Raw genomic sequence first — 15,349 nt, 5'->3', positions numbered from 1 at the left:
CCCCACGCAGGTTTCAGCGCCTGGATTTTGTCTACCTCAACGCCGGGATCATGCCTAACCCACACGTGAACTTCAAGGCGCTCTGGCACGGTCTCCTTACCGGGTACGAGATAGCGGGGGCGAGGGACTGGTCCACGGCTCGCAGGGAGCGGGGGGTGCCGGCAGCATCACCGCGGCCGAGCCGTGTCCTCGTGTCCGGGGCTGAAGACCCTATCCCGTTCCCCAGGGTGACACGGAGCACATCCCCGTGGGATGCGTGGCCTCGAGTGGGGTGGGCTTGGCAGCTGGGCGAAGCGCCGAGGTGCTCCGAGGCACCTTGTGCCGCTTCTGATCCCTGCAGCGGGGCGGGGGTTCGCCCAAAGGCTGCGGTGCCTGGCGCTGGGGGCCGAGTGGAAAGCACTGGTGTGGTGGTGGGGAGGTCGTTTGCTCTTACTGGGTCTCCTTACTGTTGGTTTGGCTCCGCTGGAGGTTTTTGTAGTCGCTCGAGGCTGCGGGTCGTGGTATTTCATGAAACTAAATAGTTGGCGCTTGTTCTATAAGCACCGTGGGGGATAAACATCATTATTCTGTAAGCAACGTGGGGAAGCTGCGCTAGGGAGAAAAGTGACTTGCGTTGAGTCCGATACAGTTGTCGGGGTGTTGAACGTAGATGCTAGACTGCTTGCCTTATCTGAATTAGGCATGACCCTAGGGCTTAGTTCCATGCTGGAGCTTGATTCTGTTATCTGAATGTGAAATGGAAGAGCAAGACTTTTTTTTTTTTTTTATTTTAATGGTACTTTACTGTGGTGAAGTGAAGGAAGGGACAAGTCTTCTCTGGTCTAGTCAATATTGAGACACCTGCAAATAAAGGGGCTTGGGTACTCTGTGAACTTTTTCCAGCCTTTTTTTTCACGAATTAATGGAGCCCCTGAAGGTGAAACTAGAAGGTCTGTCTGGAGCCTGTGAAGTGGGTGTTACTTCTGAAGGACTGAAGTGGGGGAGCCATAGAGGCCTCCTGGCACTGTTCCTCTCTAACTCCTGTCTTTGGCTTCCAGGAAGGTGCTTCACATGCTGACCACTGCAGAAGGCATAATGACCCAGACGGACAGGCTTAATGGAGATGGACTGCAGGAGGTGTTTGCTACCAACCTCTTCGGACACTTTATCCTGGTGAGACTGCGCATGAAGATTGAGCCCTTGGTCTGGCGGTTGACGTGAGTAGGGATGGGTGCAGGTGGTACAGATGAATCAGTTCTGTCTTACAGGTTTGGATGCTGATGCAAGCTGGAGCCTGACAGATAAGGAATGATGGGACAAAGATCTTGGGCTTTGTTAAAATAGCAATAAATGGTGATAGTTGTTGTTGCAAGGGTTAATATAATCTTGAGGTTACTCTGGTTAGTCAGTGGACGGAGGTATGCCATACGTAGTTCCCTCTGTCCAGGGTGAATACCAAGAGTTGGCTATATTAAATTCTGAGGTGCTCAACTGAGCTGTGTAAGAGAATGGTGGCTGCTTGTAAATTCTCCTGGTGGACCTTGGGCTAGAAGTTACACCTAAGCAGCGGCTGCTTCTGGCTAGTCTAGTGAAGATTGGCCAAGACTAGGAAAGCTGAGATAAGCTCATTACTTTTAAAAACTGCAAAGTTATACTGCAAGACTTTAAAATTACTGCATCAAATAAGTTAACAATTATTTTGCAGGTTCGTCAACTTGAGTGTCTACTCTGCGGTAACGAAAAGCCCTCACGACTCATCTGGACCTCTTCCAGCAATGCCAGGGAGTCTGCCTTCAGCCTTTCTGACTATCAACATGCCAAGGGACGGGAATCATACAGTTCCTCCAAATATGCTACTGACCTGACAAGTGTGGTTCTGAACAGGAAATTTAATAAGCAGGTGATGATGGGGTTTGCATGTCTGAAGAAACCTAATGAGCTCCTACTATTTATAATTATCATTACATTGTTGTTACCTAGTTGCATTCATTCATAGCAATATGATAAGTTCCTTAATGCCCATGTAAGAACTAAACATGGCTGAGTTTCAGCTGGTGCTGGTGGAGAATCTGCCAGAGATTGCTTCTGGGGTTCTTGTCAGAAAAACTTGTGAAAGCAGAAGATTGTAGGAGCGGTCCCTACCTTGCAAGCTCTAGCTGTCTTTTTAGGCCAAAGAACTGATCTTAAAGAGCAAAGAGCTGCTGCTCTTTTCAGGCGTACCTGCTTATCAGAGCAAGGCTGCTCAGGCTGCTTTACCTGCAAGCACTTGAGGTGCAGGCTCTGCTGTCTCTCCTGATGGCTCCATGCTGCTATTCAATTTTGTCACACTAAGATGTATGAGCAACCTGCCTCCCCGTCACAGGGGATTGCCGGATTTTGTTGGCAAGCTGCGGCCCTAGTCCAGCGATAGCAAATGCACTCTTCTGAAATCATTCAGGAGAAAATGCTTTAGTCCTAGAAGGCTGAATTCGTCTCTTTTAAAAGTGAGGTAGCCTTTGATCTGAGTGGGCTGTAATTTGTGGGATGACTGCTGCTGCTGCTGAGCTGCATGTGGACTGCAAAGCGAGGTTGTGATGCATTGGGAGGCTGCGCCTTCTCTCTCATGGGCTTGCAATGGGCACAGATTTAGCATGAACATTTCCAATTTAGACCTCTCGGAAATCGCTACATCTAATCACCCTCTGGCTCTGGTAACTTCGGAGAGGAGAGCATCTACTATTAACTGGTCCCTATACTCACCTTCATTTTCTTGCTGAGAAGTACTAGGAGGGAGGGAGTATGACCCATTCTTTAACTGTTCTGTCTTTGCTCACTGACTCGGTTTCTTCTCTGCAGGGTCTGTATTCCAGCGTTGTTTGTCCTGGTCTTGTTATGTCTAACATGACCTACAGAATTTTGCCCGTTTTTCTCTGGAAGCTGCTAATGCCCATCATGTGGTTGGTAAGTGGATCTCCTGGCTGGTTTGGGGTTGAGGTCGCCCTGCTGTGATATACTTCACTGCAAGTCACGTGCAGTGTGCTTCTGGCTCCTTGCTACCCATGCTGCTATACAGCTCTTCCTTCTGTTGGATTGGGCAGGTTGGCCCCTCTGCAAACCTTCCCTTCGGCACCTTGGGGGCCAAATTTCCAAGCTGAGTTTGGAGCTTTGCACTGTCCATATGGCTGAAGGGCTGAACCCTGGCTCTAGCAGCGCTTGTCAAGGCTCTCCTCAGAAGGTTTGCAAGCCTGCTGTGGGCTTGTGAAACCCTATCATTTTGGTGGCAGCAGAGCTCAGGACAGAACTTGGCCTCTGTGCTTTGAAGTGCTGTTCATTTCTAGAACAGACTCTGTTTTTCAGTGTTCTTCTTTCCATCCCTCTGGAAGGCAGCATCTCCTGCTCTCTATTGCCTCTTCCCCAAAACTTCCCTTGCCTTTCTTCCTGTGGGCTTCAGCTTTTCAGGTTCACTACAGTTCTGTCCCTGAAAGGCTGCCTGCTCTGAGCCTCGGTGCTCTTGCTGCGAGATTGGCCTTTCTGCTTAAGCTGCCCCAGCTGACAGCAGCTGGTCCTGACGGATCGCGTTTCTCCTGGCACTGCCTTCTCAGTTGTCCTCAACACTGGCAGTACTGCAGATCCTCTCAGTCTCCTGCCGTGCGTGCTCTTGAGACCATTCAAGAAGAGGTGCCCGCAAGACATATGGGTGGCCTCTTGCTTTGGGGGTGAGCTCCGTGTGGGAGCAGGGAGTGAGGCTTGCTGCTCTGGTGGGTGGCTCCAGAAAATAGTTTGTGGTGATAAAGGGATGCTTTAGTCGTAAGGGTGCAGTGTTACCTGTAGTCAACTTTGAGAAGTATTTCTGCCTCTGGTAGATAGATTATGTGGTGTGGCCGGGCTCCAGAGGGCTTGCCAAAGAAACCTTGGGCCACAATACAGATTCTGTCATGTACTTCTTTTCCCCTCAGATCCGTTTTTTTGCCAAAACTTACACTCTGACACCGTATAATGGAGCAGAAGCTCATGTAAGTAGTTCATGACTTGATTTTAATATTTCTTCCTTCTGGGTAGCTCTTCCAGAGCCTGCTGGCTTGAACAAAGAGCCTCTCAGCAAGGCTGGTGGGTGGGTGCTGTATTTCACCCCTAAGGAGCATACAGCACTGAGTGCTGGGGGGCCAGCTGTGACCGGGGCTGATCTGCCAGGTGATGCTTTATGACCTTCATCAGGTACCCATAAAATAAATTATTTTGGAAAAACACTGTTCCTTCCGTCTCAGTCAGTGGTCTTCCCCTGCTTGGTGAAAGTGCCTGTGGTGTGTTTTCCTGTGTCCATGACAGCTGGGTCCTTGACCGCAGGCTCGGTTGGGACAGTGTGCACTAGACTCATACACATTTGTGCTGTTCTTCCTAGGTGTGGCTGTTCAAACAGAAGCCTGAGCACCTGGATGCACTTGTCAAATACCACAGCTGTACTTCTGGACTGGGGAAGAGCTATGTGGAGCCCAGAAAGGTAAATGGAGCGGCAGCCTCCTGCTGCAGGGGACTTGGCTAGGGTTCTGCCATCTGCCTTGCATGAAAGGGTTGGTGCCAAGGGTGTCCTGTGGCTGGAATGGAAACAAGATGCATATTGAATGCTGAGCAGCAAGGAGGGATGTGGGGTTATCTGCGAGGTTTCCTAGAGTAACTCCTGGCTCAGGCTGGAGTATGGAAGACCATGGAGATGATGGTTAGAACAGGATGAGTATGTAATGATGCTTCCCCAAAATATGTTCTGGCTTGTGCCCTGGTGATAGGTGTCTTCGGTTGCCTCTCTGTAAATGTAGAAGCTCTGGAGATGCACTTTGCCTATACTCAGAGCTGCCCTAAGCATCTGTGCTGGTTGCCACCAAGGTGATGGTCTCACAGTGCTGTTCTTCTTGTCTTCCAGCTTGATGTGGACGAAGAAACTGCTGAGAAGTTTTACCAAAAGCTGTTGGAACTGGAGAAGGAGACTCTAGAGAGATACAGCGATCTCCTAGATTAAGGAAAGCCAGTCTCAGTGGGATAACAGTCTCATATCAGTAACATGGGCTTTCTTCATTCAGGTGCTACTTGTGTTGCCTGCTGTTCTGCAGGCACATGGCTTCAGACCCTATCTTCCTTCTTGACAGAAGGTGACCGGTTCCTGAAAATGGAAATGTAAAAACTGAAGAGAAATACTTAGACTTTTTGGCATGGGATTTTTTTTTTCTGGCATAAAACTGGAGGCCTAGGGTAGGTGGAGACTGCCTTAACACGGTTGCAAAGCAGTGTCTTCCAAAAGCATGACTGAACTGTGCACAGTTCAGGAACAGCCTCAAAATGTGTAGTTTAAATCTGGCTTAGTGCAGGAAAGGCAACAGTCTGGGGTGCTGCCCTGCGTCTTGGCTCTACCAGTCTTTCTAGATGGCTCGAATGCATTACCTGTGGCTGATCCTGAAATACTTGAAGGTTCATCTTCAGAAAGGCTGCTCTTAACACTCGTACACCAAAGCTGGGACCAGCTTTCCAGATGTGCTCAACAAGATTGAACCTTACTGGAAGTCAGGTTCCGCACAGTGTCCGAAGCCCAGTTCCTGAAGAGCTGGCCTGAGAAGCGCACCCCTTGCCTCAACTGTGAGGACAGATGCCTTGCTGTCCCTCGGGTGTAGGACCAAAAAGGTTGTAACCACGACTGCCTGGAAAGACTGAAGCTGTTGACGTTAACCTGGGCTCGAGGCTAGTCTGCTCTGTTTGTGGCAAGAGTGAGAGGTTGCCATGTTATTTTATCTATTTAACTCTCTTTTTATATAAATCCACTGTACCAAGTATACTTCCTGTTGTCTGTCCGGGGACCTTCACCAAATACCTGATGTACTTCAAATGCTGCAATGAATAAATGACTGGAACTGACTTGTCCTTGCTGCGGTGGTGTTTTTACTCCCACAGCTGGCTGCTTTTTGCCTCGGAGGGCTGGAAGGGAGGTTGGTTTCTTGCCTTGCACAAGAAGCCTGTGCGTACCTGGGGAAGCGCAGGGTCTCTTCTCTCCTGCCACAGGAGAGCTGTTAACCGTGAATGAAAGACATGAGTGACTTCCAAAGACTTCAGTGTGGTTTTGTGTGTTGAGCACCTGTGGGGTGTCCGAGACTATTTCCCAGCCTTCGGCGCTCGGGAAGCGTAGACGTCTCCGGTGCTTGCTCACCCCGATGTGTCACATAATTACTGATTTAATGCTCCCTAGTAAGGGAGTATTATAGTGTGCCCAAGCGCTTCCCTGGGGCCTGGCAGGAGCCAGGTGAGGTGAGGCGGGAGGCTGTGCTGCTCAGCCCTGCACCACCCCGGCTGCGGCAGAGACTCCCTGAGCTCTGGAGGTGCGGCTGTCCCGCTGGGGCAGGCTGGGGTGCCCACAGGGAGGGTTGGCTCGGGGGTCTGTGGAGGAAACTGCAGAAGCGCGAAGCTGGCGCCTGGGAGAATCCCGGCTCTGCAGAGGCTCTTCATTGAGTTGGCTTGTAGCAACAGATTTAGAGTCTTGCTTTTATTTTTTTCCTTCTTTCTTCCCACTCTCCGTTGTTTTTGAGCATCTCTGCAAAGTAGAGGGGTACTGCTAGCCTGGGGGTGTCTGCCGTAGAAATAGCTCAGTCCTGAGTTTGGTCTGAGCAGCACCTCTCAGCTCAGCCCTCATGTGAATACCTGAGCTACCAGTGTGGATGGGGATGTACTGTACTCTCTTTTGGCCTGACTTTGGGACAGGGTGAGAAGTTGGCCATTCTGGAGTGGTGCTTCCCTTGGCTAGAGCTGGGGCCGTTCGGGGGTTTGAAGTAGATCAGGGTGTGCTTACGAGGACCTTTATTTAAATGCAATGAAGTCTGTCCCAGCACCAGATCTGGGTGCTGTGGCTTTGTTCAGCTGCATCCTGAACACCCCTGGGGCCAGACACCCCAGTCCACCCCCACCTTTCTTGAGCCGTTTCTTCTCTGCAGGGAAGGAGTCAGTGGCTGGCTGTCTCTTCAACTTGGTGTACTTGATCCCCACAGCATCCTACAGAGGTATTTGGCTCCTTGTTCTGGGGAGTAATTAAGCATGTCATCTTGATTGGGTTTAGATGAGCATCCTGAACTTTGCTGTGCTTCTGCCTTGGGCTCTAGTAGGTATCATTCACCCTCTCCACCTTTAGGATTCCCCACCCACCCCAAAGCCAGAGGCACTCAGTCATTCCTTATCTGTGCTCTGACTGCTCTCTGCTACCACCCCTGCCTCATTTTATCGCTGGGGAGAGAGAAATGAAATAGCAAATGCTACTCAAAACAGAGTCTGACACAACGCTTCATGAAATGAGCGCAACTCAATGGGAGGTGGGGAGGACAGGGCTCTTTCTTACACCAAGCTGATCACCTGTATTGTCCTGTATCGGCTGCATTCTGGCACTGTAGATGTGACAGTCCAAGGACTTGAATGCAGTAAGGTCTGGAGGTGCTAGAGGAGGTAGCTTTGAATAAGCTAGTACAGTTAGGAAAAATAAATACTTTCTGATACACAAGGGTTTTTTTAAAGCCTGGAATAAAGTGGGAAATATCTAGGCTGGGCAGAGATTGGTGACCATAGGTAGGACCATAGGGTTTTTTTCTTCAAGTGTGTGCTTGTGGGCTGAATTTGCCCAGTTATCAGGGGACGTTGTGCCTGATGAGATGGGGTCAGTGCTTTTAGCCTGTGGAACATGCAGAGGCTGGTGGGGGGAGAGGACGCATGGTATACCACCACCAGTCATTGAGTTATCCGTGGCACTGGTGTCAAGTAGAGCTATGAATGGGTTTCTGGGCTCATCTAAAAAGCACTTTGTAGCTCTCCCTTAAGGATTTGGGGCTCAGGGTTAGAGAAAAAGTGTGTTTTTATCCTGTTGTGTCTGAGTGCAGCCTGCTGCATGGTTTAGTTTCACCTGCTTGGTTGCTGTGAAGGCAGCTGGTGCACTGCAATGTATGTTACGTCCTGGGAGATGCAAACGTGGGATTCAGGAGTTGTGGGGGATCTGTCGCAGCATGTGGTTGTGGTTGGCGTGGATGCAAAGTGGCTTCCAGAGATCTCTAGCTCAGCTTCCTGCTCGAACAGAGTTCCATGAAGTAGGAACAAAAGACACTAAAGCACAATCTGAGCCCTGGAGAGATGGGGCAACCTGGAAAGATGGGATAAAACTAGTGGTTTCCCATGAGTTTGGTGGTGCATGGAGCTGGAGATGCGCAATAAGCCCAGGTGTCTCCAGAAGACTGCTCTTCACTTGGAGGAGGTTCTCTAGTGTCCTACAGCACTTGTCACAGGGCCCCACTGCTCTATAAGGATTTCTGCCTGCTTTTGTGACCCCAGGCATCATTGTCCATGCCCTTCTGTAGAAGGAAACTTGGCCGTGCTCAACCTCACCTTCTGCTCCTCGCCTCCGTGTTGAGAAGTTGGATGTCTCTGCATCCAAAGGATGGGACTGTTCTGTGGGATGGGAACCATAACCACCTCTCAGGTTTTGTCCTTCATCCTGAAAGACAGGTAGGACCTGGTGCCTTGAAATGGAGACTGCCCAAAGGGCAGGGGGTGGCTCAGCTGTTTGTTGCCCTCTGTGAACTTTGCCTGGTGAATCTGGCCCGAGGGGTTTGGCTGCCCACCACCCAGTGTGACTGTGAGCAGAGCTGGCTGATGCTCTGGAGCTGCTGGTCTGCAGGGAGGGATGGCTCCTCGTGCCCTGCTCTTGGCTAACAGGTGCCTATGCATGGAGCTTAATCCCCTAGCTAATCCCTTTTGGCCAGCAGGCGCATCCAGGCACGAAAGCAGTAGTGGAGAAATGGCAACTAGGTCAAGGAGAGCAGGCAGGTACGTGCATCTGTCAACCTCTTCCCAATGCGCTCCCGTCCCCTCGTCTTCGCTTGCTAAGGTAGCGGAGGCACCCCTGATGCCATCGCATGAGTCAGGTGCCTCCATTGAGGTCGTGCACGTGGAGCTGTCGAGCCCTTTGTGCAATGAAAACAGGTCCTGCCCAGAGCGTGGGGCCCCATGTCAGAGCCGGGGGTGACGCAGGGCAGTGAGAAATGCCAGGCATGGGATGGGGGAAGAGCCGGCAGTGGCAACTGTGAGTCAGTGCAGACAGGAGTTTTCTGTTTGCGATCCTCGGGTACGGAGCTTTCCAGAGACGTTCTAGGGCAGGTCCCGAGTGTGAAAACTCATCGCGGTTGCTCTATGACATCCTGTGCAGTCAGGCTGTGCAATCTAATATCTAATCATCATGCATCGTCCCAAGTCACCGGTTTCTTATCTTCATGGGCCGATGCCTTGCCTTGCTCCAAACACAGTCCGAGTGCTGCATTGCTTTACAGCTCAGCCTGCTTTCAGCTATGGAGGGTACAGATAACAGAAGCGTGGGTGGGAATGCCAGCGCGAGCCGTGGCCAAGGTTGGAGAAAGCTTGAAATCAGTGTGGCAGGGCTGAAATCCCCGCAGCTGGGTGACCTCTTCCCCTCCAGGAGGAGAAGGCAATGGGATTGAAGGAAGCAACAAGGATCAGCGTATACCCCTGTAAACAGGGGTGGATGTGATACAGCCAGTTTGTGTTGAAACATCCATGGTTAACTGTTGAATGGCAACTTTGATGTTGAAAGCGCTCGGAGAGGAGCTGCCCAGAGGGGCTGGAGGGGAGAGGAGAGATGTAGCTCTGAAGAGCTGGGTGAGAAACAGGGAACAGAAACTCCTCTGGGAGTGTTGCAGGAGCGTGATGAGTCTGGCAGGGAAAAGCCAAGGGAGGCATGGGTCCAGGTGGGTTTTGCCAAGCATGGGCAAACTGTGAAGCCCCAGGAAGTTTTTGGCTAGGAGGGAGCTCTCACACTTCCAGCCAGCTCTGCTCTGAGCAGCAATGGCCTCGCAGCTGGACCAGGCAGCTCAGGGATGTGTCCAGGTGAGTTCTGAAGTCTCCAGGGATAAAGACCCCGCAGCTCTCCCAGGCCCTGTCCAGGGGCTGCTTCCACATACTGCCCCACTTTGCAGCTTCCCAGGGGAGGGTAAGGCTGAATTGCTTGAAGGATGAGATGCCGGAGGCTCGGGGCAGATGTGTGCCACATGGCCAAGGAAATGGGAAAGCCCAAAGAGAACCAAGACCGCCTGCAGGGTCAGGGAGGCTTTTCAGTGCTGCTTTGCAAAACACGGAGCTGTGCCCAAAGGGGAAACCTCCACCAGGGGAACTGGTGGAGTTAAGGAACAGCTTGTGAGAAGAATCAGAATGAGTAGTAAATCCTTTATCTAGCTCATCAATAGATGCTCCTGTGTAAGAGCAGAGCGTGAAGAGGCTGCGGTGCTGTAATTAACGTTTTTGGCATTGGTGGTCAGTGAGAGGAGCCTGGGAAGGCTGCCCTGCCAGAAACCCTCTTGCAGATGCAAGGATTTGTATCAAACCAAAGTGCTAGCAGGAGAGACTACAGGGCAGGCAGATGAATGACCAGGGCTGGCTGACATTCATATTGAGGCAAAGTAGCTGAACTGATTGCTGTGCATTCATTTCTCCCTTAAAACTGCCTCAAGCAAAGCAAGGAGGAGGAGGTGGCTGGATCCCCAGCCTGGGGTCAAGCTGTGCAAGGTCTTGCTGCAAGGCAGCGCAGATGCTGAACTCTTATGTAGGATTCTCTTTCTTGAAAGAGAAGCTACTAAAGACAAAGATGGCCTCAGGGTGCATGGGGGAGGCACTGCTCCAGTCCTGCCCTGCTCTTTGGTTCCATCTGTCTCAGCAGAAGCTTTGGTCGGTTCAGTTTGGTTCAGCATCCCCTGAAAGAACCTACGTCTGCTCCTCCAGGGCAGTGACTCTGGGAGGAATGTGGGAGTCAGGCAGAGAGGAGGTGGCAGGATGTTCAGGGCCCCCTCCAGGGCTGGCTGCATGGAGAGAGCCCCCATAAGCCTCCTTTGGTACCACAGCAGCGAGACAGCACGTCGTGCCACCCCCAGCTGAGCATCGCAGGCTGAACACAGTCTCACCCCCAAGGGACAGCAGTGGCCTCAGGGGTGGGGGGGATCTAGCCCGTCTCTACAAGTGCCTGTATGGGACAGGGCTGAGAGGACAGCCACGCTTTTGAGCATCATATTCAGCTCTGGAGACCTAGGCATGCTCGCCCCTCCTGAGATTCACCTCTGAAGTAGCTCCATGAGTCACTGTGGCCTGCACCTCTCTGGGAAACACAAGGCAGGTGCAGCAATATCTCATGTCCTTGTCATCTGAATAGATGGTGGCTCATCCATGGTAAGCCAGCAAAACCCAGACCTGCTGAGATGGTTTGGATAAGTCATTTCCAAGCAGCGGCTCACGGAGGCTGCAGGGATGCTGCTCTGCACCTGCCAGCCCTGCAGAGCCCAGGAACACGTGCTGCATGGCCTCCAGGCACCAGTGATTTATTAATGGCCTTAAAATGCAGTAACACCACTCAGGAGTGGAGCAGATCCTCACACTACCTCCCCATGCTCTGTCTGTCAGCAGCTGCCACAGCTTAGGGGTCAGGAGACCTGCATCACATCCCTGCCTTGAATTCCCTGGATACCTTTCAGCAGGTCATGGCTTCCTTGGCCTTGGGCAGCTCTTGAGTTGACTCAGGCTATTCATGCTGTGCCCAGCAGCTCCCCAGACAGCTCATGATAGGCATTCTTGTCTGAAGAGGGACATGTTGTCACCTGGGTCTGGGCTGTGTGGACGGGAGTGGACAGAACACTTGGGTCCATGCGATAGCAGAGCTGTTGGTGAACAGAAAGGGTTGGAGGGCAGCTGTGAGGACGTCTCCATCTCTGGGCTAGCGGCCAGGCAATGGCAGAGATTGGGGTCAGTGAAGTTATGGAGAGGAGGCTGTAGCACACACATTGCCTCATGTTTAGGCTGGAAGGGAACACCAGATCTAAGGATCTAAGGTGAGAGAAATTGGATTGGTGGGAGCAATGGGCAGTTTGGGCATTTCTCAGTATACAGGCGGTAAGTTGTGTCTCCAGATGTTTTGTTATAGACTCACTGGAGTGTTGATGACATGGCCTTCTGAAGGTCCCTTGTCAGGGATGTCCCGCTTGGAGCAGGACTGGCACCAGCACTAATAATGCACCTCTCTGTTCCCTGCAGGGCCCCACAGTGCTGGTCATGTCCTTGGGCTCTCCTGCTCTCCTTTCGTGCCCTGAGCCATGAGGCTTCTGTATCCAGGGGTCTTATGTGCTGGCCTTGCAGTTCACATCTGAGATAAGAGGTCCATCCTCATGCCCAAACATCTCCTGTAGGGCGAGCTCTCTCCAAGGGGGAAGATATGCCAGGGTAGCTTAGCCCCTGGGATGCTTGGCCATGGAGACATCTGCGGTGGAGTTCCCTGCTGTGCATGGGGTGGGTGCTTTGGCAGCTTCCCTCTCACATAGCGGGCCTTTCGGAGACCCCTCTGCCATTTGCAGTGGGACCAGAAGTCAACAGAGATCCCCTGGCTGTGAGAGACCCAGCCACTCACACGAGCAGTGCCTAGTTTGGCTCCCGTAGCAGACATTGGGACAGAACTTTTGCCTTTCTGAAATGCAGCCCTTGGGCTGGTGAACCACCTGGCAGCGCGCCGACCTGGCAGGAAGCTCTCGCTGGATGCCAGAGAGCTGCCTCAGTCCCGTGGGCACCAGCGGCTTCCTCCCAGCCACGTGGTGATGGCCCTCGGCACTTCCTTCATCAACAAAGCCCTTGGCAGGTTTGGTGGCTCCTGCCAGGGCAGCTGAGGTCCCGGGCACAGCATTTAGTGAGAAGGGACCATGAGGGTGGGACGTATCCCGCAGGAGATGTCGCTCCTCGGTGCACACCGTCGTTCTCCGACCGTGGAGACTGAGAGCTGGGTCTCTCTTCCCAGACTCGAGGACAACGCTGTTGGGGTGTAGAGCAGTAGTGTTGATGAGGATATAAGGGAGAAGGGTGAGCACGCAGTCAAGGTGGTGGAATGAGAAGCTGGTGGGATGGAGGTGTCTTCCCAAATGTCCCTTACGTCCTCCATGAGCCCGCAGGATCCTCAGTGAGGCGTGGGCACTGTCTGCGGTGGAGCGAGCTCCTTTTGTTATTCCAGGACAAACAGGGAGCATGTCAGGACAGGTTTGGTGATGCTGGGGCTGGTTCCATCTCCAGACATCCTGCCAGGGACACCTCACCGGCAGGCGCTGCTGGCACGTAGTGGCTAGAGAGACTTGCCCCAGCACATCCACCCTACCATTTCAATCACCTTCCCTGAATGCTGCAGATAGGGCTGATGCTCACTGCTCGCTGCTTGACGAGCTGAGCTTTGTAATTAGTTGCAACAGGACCTGCCAACACTCCTTGTGACCCAGACCTCTGCCAGGGAGAGGTCATACCTTTATCAGCCCTTGCTAATCCCTATTTTCTCCTCACCTTTTCCTCTTGACTGTGCCCACATCTCTCTGACACGTGATGTGTGACTCTCAGCAGTGACATGATTGCTGCAAGACAAAGGTCGGCCTTTGCGGTGTTTAGCAGAGCACCGGTATGTGAGCTGTGGGTCCAACCACAGTGTCCTGGACAACACGAAAGCGCTGCTTGGAGCAGGACAGGCAGTCCATCCCGGACCTTACCCATGCTCGCTTTGCCGGCATTGCCAAATGCGGACCACCAGCAGCTTCTGCAGGAGCTGGCCAGGGTGTGAAACCTCTGCCCAGGTTTTCCTGCACAGCCCAGGTCCCCTGACCACTCAGGTTCATGGTTCAGCTCAGGAGAGAGCAGAGCAGGGTATTAACAAGAGGGACGTCCCAAGGTGGGTGCCAGAGCAGCTGGGAGTTGTGCAGGAATGCCAGGCTGGTTTCCCTGGAGCCAAAACAACTGAAGCCAACCAGTCCTCAGAGACTCACTTTTGTCCGAGTTGGAGGTTTGCCCAGGAAATTCTAGTGGGGTTTTCTGTCTGGGAGATTGAAAGAGAAGGTTTTGCCTCCTTGCTTCGCCCAGGTATGAGCAGTACCATACCCTCCCCAAGCCCCTCCTTCCCCTGTGGACCCCGCTTGTCCCCAGCCCCTGTCTTTGCAGGGTGCAGCTGGGTCAGCTGGGGAGGGGGTCCAGGGGAGGTGAGAAAGTGTGAGTGCAAGATGCTACACTCAGGGCTGCGTGGAGAGATTGCTGACCTTCTGCACCAGCTTGTTAGATGATGGTTTTTTTTCTAAAAATGCCTATTTTGTGTTTTCAGCTGAAAGTTCATCTCTAGAGGGGCTGCTTTTTGTGACCGCGCCAGGTTTTGGTGACAGCTTGTGCGATGCACGTGGGCGCAGACGGGTCCTCATGGAGTCCCCGTGTGAAGGGTGGTGTGAGCCCGTGCGTGTGGCACCTGGGGATGCTGCTGCTGCGGTGAACCCGCTGCGCATCCCTTCCCATCACAGCCTCCCACCAAAGGGTGGGATGTGCAGACATGAGAGGGGCAAGGGGGGACATGCTCATCCTCCTGAAATGGCCCAGAAGCCAAGGGGCGGCTCATAGCCGTGTGTGTCTGGGTACTGACGGAGCGGCCACGGCAGTGTGTGGGTGTGCTGGAAGCGTGCCGATGCGGCAGGGCATTGGCATTAGCTAAGTGGCCTCAAAACCCAGGGATGGTCTTGCGCAGCCCCACGCAGCAGAGAGGGCATGTTGTGCTGTGATGTGCATGCTCAAGGGGATTTATATTTTGAAACACAGCAAGGTGGAACCTCTCCTTGATCACAGGGGCTCAGCCAGGTTTAATTACCGTGTGTGGTGGGGACGGGTACAAAGAGCTGGCATCTCAGGAAGGCAGGATGTGTATAGCTGCATCCCTGCGCTGCGGAAGGCGGCACTGGGTATGAGCTGGGGGTCAGGGGGATGGACACTCCCCTCTGTTACCCTCTGGCTTTTTTTGTCACCTTTTGTGTTGCTCAAAGCTGGGTTCCTAGCCAGACCTGTTTTCCCGGCCGTGCCACACATGGGGTAACCACAGGGCAGGGGGATCCCATGGATGAAGAACAGGGCTGCAGGGTCTCCAAGGCTGCCATGGCAGCCGTGCTGCCTGCACCCCACAGGCACCAATGCCAGCACAGGACAGGCACCCACAGTGTGCAGAAAACCCTAGACAGGTCCAAAAAGTCTCTGACACTGATGGGAAAATACCAGGCCCCAGGGTCTGGCACTGCGTGGTGAATGGGAATAGGAAACCATGAATTTCAGCATAATATAAGGCAAAACTTGCATGAAGTCCCACTTTTCTTGCACTACAGTAACCTGTCCTGAGCTTTGCACTTAGTGCCTATGCAGCTCAGCTTGGCACAAGTTCTCCTAAACCCAGCTTTAAGCTGCTCTCATAAGCCCTCACCAGGTTGAACAGACCTGCCTAGGAAAGCCTGGGACTTATCCCAGCCAGCTAGCCCATCTGACACAGCACAACTCTCCTGGC

At 52.6% G+C, this 15,349-nt stretch overlaps 1 protein-coding gene across 1 annotated transcript in view; it reads left to right on the top strand.

Annotated features, from left to right (window-relative positions):
* Nucleotides 1-5,593, top strand: part of HSD17B7 (hydroxysteroid (17-beta) dehydrogenase 7) — a 6,094-nt gene extending 501 nt beyond the window's left edge. Inside the window, exons 2-8 of the mRNA XM_010582001.1 lie at nucleotides 11-103; nucleotides 1,038-1,152; nucleotides 1,685-1,879; nucleotides 2,815-2,919; nucleotides 3,915-3,971; nucleotides 4,358-4,456; nucleotides 4,874-5,593. Coding sequence (XP_010580303.1) covers nucleotides 11-103; nucleotides 1,038-1,152; nucleotides 1,685-1,879; nucleotides 2,815-2,919; nucleotides 3,915-3,971; nucleotides 4,358-4,456; nucleotides 4,874-4,969 — 760 coding nt within the window. The 3' untranslated portion in view covers nucleotides 4,970-5,593. The remainder of the gene's footprint in view (nucleotides 1-10; nucleotides 104-1,037; nucleotides 1,153-1,684; nucleotides 1,880-2,814; nucleotides 2,920-3,914; nucleotides 3,972-4,357; nucleotides 4,457-4,873) is intronic.
* The last annotated feature ends 9,756 nt before the right edge of the window (nucleotides 5,594-15,349 follow it).

The sequence above is a fragment of the Haliaeetus leucocephalus genome, unplaced genomic scaffold (assembly GCF_000737465.1).
Source record: "Haliaeetus leucocephalus isolate CR32 unplaced genomic scaffold, Haliaeetus_leucocephalus-4.0 Scaffold76, whole genome shotgun sequence".
Lineage (NCBI taxonomy): Eukaryota > Metazoa > Chordata > Aves > Accipitriformes > Accipitridae > Haliaeetus > Haliaeetus leucocephalus.
The sequence above is the reverse complement of the archived record's forward strand: the minus strand, read 5'-3'. Positions and strand labels throughout refer to the sequence as shown.